This window comes from Limulus polyphemus, unplaced genomic scaffold (genome assembly GCF_000517525.1).
Source record: "Limulus polyphemus unplaced genomic scaffold, Limulus_polyphemus-2.1.2 Scaffold322, whole genome shotgun sequence".
NCBI lineage: Eukaryota > Metazoa > Arthropoda > Merostomata > Xiphosura > Limulidae > Limulus > Limulus polyphemus.
In genome coordinates, this window is record NW_013665932.1 from 560,125 (window position 1) to 569,283 (window position 9,159).

The following is a 9,159-nucleotide window of genomic DNA, read 5'->3' on the forward strand; positions in this document are numbered from 1 at the left end:
ATAAATGTACCTGAGAAAATTATATTGAATTGCTATCATATGAGATTAACATTTAGAACCATAGCCATGTCCTTTACACACACTTTCTCCGTGTATTTACTTCCCAGTGGAGACTACAGTATGCTATATTTTGAGATTGGTGTTTTCTTAACTTTGGCTTGGGGGTCTTCTGTCAGACTCTTGCTTCAATCAACACTCTACAACTTTTAAATAAGATATTAATATTTTAGAAACTTTTCTAGTCCCTAAACACCTTCTATAATGAGCAACACACACACACACACACACAGACGAATAATTTCTATGTTTTTATTATTATACATCAGATAAGGATGTTGAATTCGAAACCTTAGATAAAGAGTTCACTCTAATTAGATTTCTAGTGAAAATAAATAAGTAATGATGAATAGATTGGCAACTAACTAATACTTTGAGAAAGCGATATCAAAATGATGATTTTTTGGAACACAAAAATATAGAGAGAAATATTCTGAACCCTGGGCTGCTACGCCATTTGTCCATATAGCTTACTTGTTATTTGTTGTTTTTTAAAACATCATGATTGAATATAGATTTAATCTATTACTCTAAGTAACTTTGAATTTGTTACGTTTTGGTGGTTATTTTTGATGCTACGATAATCTCACTAATAGATAGTATTTTTTTTCTAGCTTACATTTGTTTGTTTGTAATTAAGCACAAAGCTACACAAAGGGCTATCTGTGCTCTGCCCACCACGGGTATTGAAACCCGGTTTCTAGCGTTGTAAGTCCGCAGACATAAGAACCAGGCCAAGCCAGGTAGTTTATATATACATGTGTGTGTGTGTGTGTGTGTGTCTATTTCTATCAGCATTTATGATTTTACAAACCTTTTTGTCACTTGGCGTCTGGATACTTACAGTCTTCCCATATTTTCATTAACCTGTGGATTTGCCAACAGTAATTCGAATGTATGACAATAAAAAATAAAAAAATAATTGTTTCACTTTTAAAATGTTAAAACAATACTTAACTATTTATGTAAAATAAAATGCTAAGCTAACGCGTTACTCTTAATGCGAGGCAAAAATGCTAAACAAGCCTGTTTGCGGCAAGAAAAACTCAAGAGTTAAGAGTAAGGGGAAAATACAGTTGAAACAAATAGCTGAAAATATATATAAACTGTGTAAGAGTAAGGGGAAAATACAGTAGAAACAAATAGCTGAAAATATATATAAACTGTGTAAGAGTAAGGGAAAATACAGTAGAAACAAATAGCTGAAAATCTATATAAACTGTGTAAATCTCTAGAAAATCTGTTCTTCGAACTCCCCAAACTGACTTGAACATGTCACCACTATCTTACTACAAAATAATTATCGTATGTAAGAGAACCAGATAAGCAGACTTTTGGCTTCATTTAACCTAGTTTACTACTTAAAAAAAAAGAGTAAAAGTTAGTAAACTCACTTGTGCACCCATCTGCGTTCAACTGAAGAACTATGAAAATACAACATAATTTTTTAAATTTTACATTTTAATTAAAAGGATGAAAAACGTATATCACTATAATTTTTTTTTCTTCTGCAAATTTAGTGAATATCCTCTCAGGTTACAACAAACGTATTTTGTTTTGTTCTTTTGTTACTGTGTTCCATTAAGCAACTGGAATTCTTTGTTATTAATTATTTTAAATTTTGTCTTTGTCTCGTAATTTGGAATCAAACTCACCAGCTTATTGGTTCAGAATATTCGTACAAATACTAACATACAGGCAAGACTATGTTTTATTTTATTTTTTGTTGAAAAAATTGATTTATCTGAAACATACACTGATGATGATGATCGATTATTAACATCAGACTAAAATTTCGAATTTAGTTCTAGTGAAGTTGCTCGCGTAGTTTGTTGTGGTACAAGCAAAATTGTCTTTTTTATATCTAAAAAAACGTTTTACTTACGTAAAGTATTCACTAAGAATGATCGATAGGTAACGTCAAACACTAAACTTGTGAGCACAAAGCTAATGAATTTGCTCGCGTAATTTAGTCTTATTATTACTTTATTACTTGCAGACGTCTATCTATCATTCTTTATATGCCAATTCGCTTAATAGTGACTGTTTTAAGTAACAAGTTAGCCATTACACTTCAACTGGTTACATGTTGGCGAACTTTTCACTGTCTTATGTTCATTCTGTATATTTAATTTCAATTTCACTTTTGTTTTGTTTGGGGGGGGGGGGTAGTTTTAGGTCTCTTTAAAATGTATAGTTAACTGAACGCAACATACACTCTTTATTTTTATTTTTTGCTGTTATTATGTTTTAAGATGATGATACTTGTAATTTACAAAATATTTTAATAAATAACGTTACGTATAATTTATTCCAGAGAATTCCACAACAAAACTGAACGTAATAAAATAATGAAGATATTTTATTTGACAGTTTACTTTTATCAGATGCTTACATTAGATTGTAGAAAGCTATCCGCACTAGTATAATACTATATATCGTATAACTAAAACGAGCAGATAATTAAGATAACTATGCAGGACATATTTAATTATGAAACGCATTTCGATGGTTGATTTGTTGAACTACAAGAAATACATATATCATTTTACAAATCATAAATAAGAACATTATAATATGAAATAGAAATGGCGTTTTTTTCTGTGATACACATTAATATAAAAATGTAATTTCCTTCACTTCCATACTTAAGAAATCGGAGTCTTTTCACTTTGTAATAAAACACAAAAACAGTCACTAAAGAATTCTCGATCTTATAAAAAATTACATAGTTTAGCTATAGAAATGTTTAAAAAATGCAGTAACAACATAACTGTAAAATAAAAGTAATAGATTTTTTCAAAAACGCAATTTTTACAAACTATCTCAGCTACTTTTTTTTATCACAAAATTTCGATAAAAATGTGATATTTGCTCACTTGGAGGAAAGAAATATTTAAATTGATATATATAACAGCTTAAACATGTGTGTCTTCTAAAAAGTTTTTTTCTCTTTTTTTCAAACCACATTGAATTTGACACCTTACTAAGCCTTGGACTCCAATCACAACAGAGCTTGAAGCTAATACCATGCTTCTCTTCAATCGAGAGTTTCGTTTGTAGGCAACGAACCAATTCTGTGACTCTACTTATCAGCATAATTATCCCATAAAAACTATTAAATCTTATATTAAAAGATAGATATGAAACTACCACAGTTGTGCAAACTACACAATAACTCCCTCACTCGGGGTTTCTATTAAAGAGCTAATAAAACAGACCCGTGTGAACAGGATTTTAGTGAATGTAAATATAATAACGTTTATAATATTTTCAACTTGATCAATCATAGGCAATATCTTGTAAAGACCAGTTACAGTGATTAGCATCAATAAAATTAAGACTCGTCTTTCTCGAGAAACCCAACCAAATAATTCAGCTTTTAAAATAATAATCTCGGAAAATTACATTACCATTTCTTCAAATATCATGGTCTTCCAGTGGGTAAACAGTAAGTTTATGGACTTAAAACACTAAAGTACGAGGTTCGATTCCCCTCGTTGAACAGAGCGTAGATTGCCTATTGTGTAGCTTTGCGCTAAAACAAACTAAATCAAATACATTTTATTGTCAAAGACTAAGTTAGACATTCTTCATAATAGAAAATAAAATAAAAAACAAACATGTTGATAAAATGCAGCAAACTTATCCTGAAAATATAGAATAGTGAAAGATACAGGTAATACACAGAGAGAGAAGGGCCTCAGAATAGGACAAAAGTCTTAGTTTACATTATCTAATGCGATGAGAACGTGGCGATATGAAACTATGACGAATTAATACATTTTTTTTTTTTGTCATAAAAGTTAATAGTGCGTTGTATAAATATCTCTCGAATAATACAAAATAAAAGTTTCTCTACTCATTACATACAGTGGATGGGACGGTGTTATTCCAAAAATTAAAACAATTCTGCTGAATTACATTAATCAGAATATATTTCTCTAAAGGCATAAAAGCTATCAAAAATTTATAATTGCTTATATGTCTTTAATAAGAGACGAATAAGCGTGACAAGAATAGCAAATAACAACAAAAATAGTACACTACATTTACAATCAATTTCTGTGTTAAGATACAAACTGGTGTAAAAATATATTAAGTACAGCATAATAACGTTCAGTTGGCTTTGATTTCTACGGAAACGTTGTTCTTCATGTCAGCGTAAAATTGTTTCCTGTTCAATGGTTTCGATTTTTGTGATGTTGTCTTAGCTACGTCTTTATTCTCTTCTTTAATCATAACCGTTGGACTTTCATCAATTTCTAGGATCTTTTTCTCTCCAGTAGATGAACTGTTTTCGTATTTTGAGCCATCCTCCTCAACAGTTGTGTTAAATGAGTTGTCTTCAAGGTCCAGGCCATCTTTCTTAACAGGCATGTTAGATGAATTGTCTTTAGAATTCATGACATCATCCTCAACAATTATGTCAGATGATTCGTTTTTAGGATCAAACCCATCCATCGTAGCAAGCATGTTAGATAAATTGTCTTTAGAGTTCATGAAATCCTCTTCAGTAGTCATATAAGCTGACTCTTCTTCAGGTTCTGAGCCATCTTTCTTATAAGGGATTTTAGATGAATTGTCTTTAGAATTCATTCCATCATCTTCAACAGTTATGTCAGACGATTCGTTTTTCGGATCAAAGCCATCCATCGTAGCAAGTATGTTAGTTGAATTGTCTTTAGAGTTCATGAAATCCTCTTCAGTAGTCATGTAAGCTGACTCTTCTTCAGGTTCTGAGCCATCTTTCTTATCAGGCATTTTAGATGAATTGTCTTTAGAATTCATACCATCATCCTCAATAATCATGCTAGCTGACTCTTCTTCAGGTTCTGAGCCATTTTTATTAATATGTGTGTTAGATAAATTATCTTTAGAATTCGTGCCATCCTCCTCAATAATCATGCTAGCTGAGTTGTTTCCAGGGTCCAAGCCAACTTTTCTAACAGGCATATCAGACGATGTGTCTTCATGATTCATGTCATTCTCCTCAATAGTCATATTTGCTGAATTGCCTTCAAGGTCCGAGCCACCTTTCTTAATAGGCATAATAGATGACTTTTCTGTAACGTCCAATCCATCTTCCTTAACAGTAATGGTATTTGAGCTGTTTACATGACCTAAGCCTCCCTCTTCTTTAGTTTCCGAAACACCCACCTGATTAGCATGAGCGTTGTATTTTTCGTTTTCTTCAGGTTCTACTACACTTATGGTTTCCTTATCATCTTTTGACTGCATAGCAATGGTCATCATCTCCTCAGCTGGATTCGCATTATCTTCCGTACCGTTTTCCATCGCATTGTCTGTCATGGAGTGATCATTATTTTGCAAAGGATCGTTTGTTTCAGGATAATTCTTAATTTTCTTTTTCATTTGCACAGTTGAGTTATCGTGCATGCCAGTTTGAATATCATCTGACGTATTCACCATATCAGTTTGAACTGAGTCTGTTTTAGAGCCAGCGTCACGAATTGGGAATGAATTACGATCAGGGTTCTCACCTGGTACCGTTTCGGAGCCTTCATTGGCAACCTCCGTGATCATATGTTGAGTTTCGATGTAACCATTTTGTTCGCTGCTGAAGTTTGCATAAACAACATTTCCATTAGAATCTTTCATTGCAGTCACTTTAGTTGAACCATCCGAACTATCTTTGGGTTCATTAATAGTTGTTTCCTTTGCTTCTTTCGAAAGATCAGTGCTCTGTCTAAAAACATCTGTAGTTGTTTCAACAATTAAAGTATTTCCTGTCTGTATAGACTCTGTATTTTTTTTATGCTCAGTATTTGATATGGTACAGTTGTCCTCCGTGTATGGCGTTCCTGTAATATTCTCTACTGGAGCGCCCTCTGTAATCACCATCAAGATTATGCACAGCAAAAACATTATGCAGGTCATGATCAGTTTCTGTGAAAGATAAAAGTTATAGTAAATATATATTGTGAGTATAGTTAATGTTTGTTATTATTATTATAACGTGAATCAATTTTACAAACAGGGAGTTATTTTAACGTCAATTTGTTAAACTCTTTTCTTCGACATAGGAAAAAATTGGTTACCATTGTATAAAAAGTAAATATTTTTTTATATGGAACACTAACATAATTAGGATGCAATCTTAATTTTCAGTTTTGAGATTTCTACATAGAGTTGAACATCGTATAATTTCTGTCCTGGTGCATTTCGTGAGAACTAACAAAAATTATGGTTGAAACTGATTTACTTCGACTAACAAACAGATAGACTAATACACTGAAATTTAGATTTAATTACAATAAAAGTATTAAATACTTACTGTATTATTTAACTTTTTGGAGAATTTTATTGGGTATAATAAAATTCTTTCACGCGCTCAACATGAAATGGAAACATTCTTTAACCAAGAAGGTTTCGATTATAAATAACAAAAGTAAAAAAAAGATTCTCAGAATGATGGTGTGTTCGTAAACTTTTACTCAAAATCAGATGAGGGTCACGGGTTCGAATCCCCGTTCCATCAAACATGCTCGCCTTTTCAGCCGTTGGGGCGTTATAATGTGATGGTCAATCCCACTATTTGTTGTTAAAAGAGTAGCCCAAGAGTAGGCGGTGGGTGACGATGACTAGCTGCCTTCCCTCTAGTCTTTCACTGCTAAATTAGGGACGGCTCTCGTGTAGCTTTGCGCGAAATTCAAAACAAACCAAACCAGAAAAGTGGAAAATCTGGAATAACTACGCTAAATGTTATTGCACAGCAACTTAATAGCACCACACAGTTGCCAGATTTCCGAGTCCACAATGAATCACACTACAACATATTATAAAATCACAAGTAGAAAAAGAAAAGCTTAAGATTTCTGTTAATTTAGTACAAGGTTAATAAATAACTATACTTTGAATACATACATGTAAATCGGGAAGGCGATATTTCGTTCGTTTTGTATAATGAAAAAAATATTTCTGAAAACCTCCTCAAGGATTTTTCTATTAATCTTATAATTAAACATAAGCATCATTCCAGTTTCAGCCTGAAGTATTTATATAAATACTAAAAGAGGTTTATGGTAATACCCATTTCACAATTTTTCAAACTAGTCCAACAACCTCTAGTTTAAACAATAAAACTTGTATTTTCCATACATCACAACAGTGTCGTTAAAGAAAAAAATTTAAATTCTCTCTACATTACAAGGCTATATGTCACAATAATGGTGTTAAAAAACAAAACTTGCATTTTCTATACATTACAAGGCTACACGTCACAACAATGGTGTTAAAGAACATAACTCGCATTTTCTATGCATTACAAGGCTACACGTCACAACAATGTTGCTACCGACTAAAGTGAAACTTTTTTTTCGGTAACCAGTTTATGATAAAGAATACATAGTCATGAGTTAAATACTTCGTTCGAATTTAGAGAAAAAATGAGCATATCATTTTCTGCGACCAGCTATTGGTTGATTATACAGTTTAAAAGTGTTTCATAAACTTTTAAAAGTTTCGATAAGAGAGATAATGAGCCAGCTGTTGTAGATGCTTTCGTACTTTTCTTAATGTATTGCTCTTACCTAAAACCTTTATTTATATATTTTTATGTACCGACGGCTTTACTAAACTTAAATGGGAAACAGTAAAAATGGTATATCATTAAAAACAACATTCAAATATCACTAAGAAATGTGGCAAAACTAGAAATTTGTAAATTAGTTGTCAAAATAAACCTTCATAATTATCTAATAACGTACGAAGATAGATTAGAAAACAATCTTGTTTAAAGTCCATAACATGTTAATGATAGTGTGGTTATAATAAAAAAGTTTGTAACGTGATTTCTGGTTTATTTAATTGAACCTTGTTTCGGTTTCAGTCCAATGCATTGTTCATTTTCACTCAGCGTTTATGTAGTTCTAACATTGATTTAGTAATGAACATGGCGTTACCCACCAACGTTCAAAGACATTTTCAGACAAGTCAGAAATGACTGAAATAATGAGAAGCTTTTCTCGTAGAAACAAATAGATGGAAAAATAGTTCTAATATTAAATTATTTAGTCACGAAATGCATAACATAATATTTCTTTGATGAATGTCCTCACACTGAATTTATGAAAAACAAAAAAATAGTAGTTTTAACAAGACAAAGAAAGTTCTTTTCCTCGAATTTAAAATAAGCGATACAAATTAAACTTTCCAAGAGGTTCAAGATGATCAACCAAAATGAACAGTATATTAAATTAGGTCATTTTCCGTTCTTCAGAATCTATAGCGTATGAAATATTTATAACCAGCTAATGCAACTGATTCAGTGCGTTGATATAACTATATGCGTCAACCAACACCATTATTACCATAAATTAAAAAAGTAACTTTTGTATAGAATTAATGCTAGTGAAAACCGGCATTTTTATTTAGTGTTAAAAATATTAGATAATAGTTCTTATATGCTATTCGAATAATCACACAAAATAAGAATCCGAAAATATTTACGTAAACTTTCAAATAGATTTAACTAAAGATGTTCACACTTGCAAATGAAAGCTCATATAATACATAAGTTGACAGACAAGTATAACGAAGTGATTAAATCGCTGTTCGTCAAATTACTATTAAAAGGTTGTTCGGTAATATGTGATCATCTATCTATCTATCTACTTTTAAGATAACGCATTTCTCTCTCTCTTCTCTCTCTTTTGATGTAAATTAAAGTTACTCGAACCTTCCAAAAGTAAATCACTCCCCCTACTGTACAGTGGTGCGTTTTAGGACTTATAACGCTAAAATTTGGGGATCGATCCCTGCGATAGATATTCTACTGTACAGCTTTGTGATTAACTACAAAGAAACAAAATGCCTCAAGTAGCACAGCGGTATGTCTGCGGACATACAACGCTAGAAACCGGGTTTCGATACCCGTGGTGGGCGAAGCACAGATAGCTCATTGTGTAGCTTTGTGCACAACTACAAACAAACAAACCATCTTACAATCAGGTCGTTAACGCCCTGATTAAAGAAATCGCTTGGCTTTGAAGCAAAAAACATGTCGATGTCCTCTTTACCACCTTCCACATTTGCATACATTTTCCCATTAAGATGGTGTTGCAGAGAACGAAAAAGATG

At 32.1% G+C, this 9,159-nt stretch overlaps 1 protein-coding gene across 1 annotated transcript in view; it reads right to left on the reverse strand.

Annotated features, from left to right (window-relative positions):
• Positions 1-3,010: 3,010 nt before the first annotated feature.
• The window catches only part of LOC106457369 (titin-like), a 7,488-nt gene continuing 1,339 nt past the window's right edge, over positions 3,011-9,159 (reverse strand). The window contains exon 2 of the mRNA XM_013916780.2: positions 3,011-5,967. Within this exon, the coding sequence (XP_013772234.2) occupies positions 4,177-5,967 (1,791 nt within the window). The 3' untranslated portion in view covers positions 3,011-4,176. The remainder of the gene's footprint in view (positions 5,968-9,159) is intronic.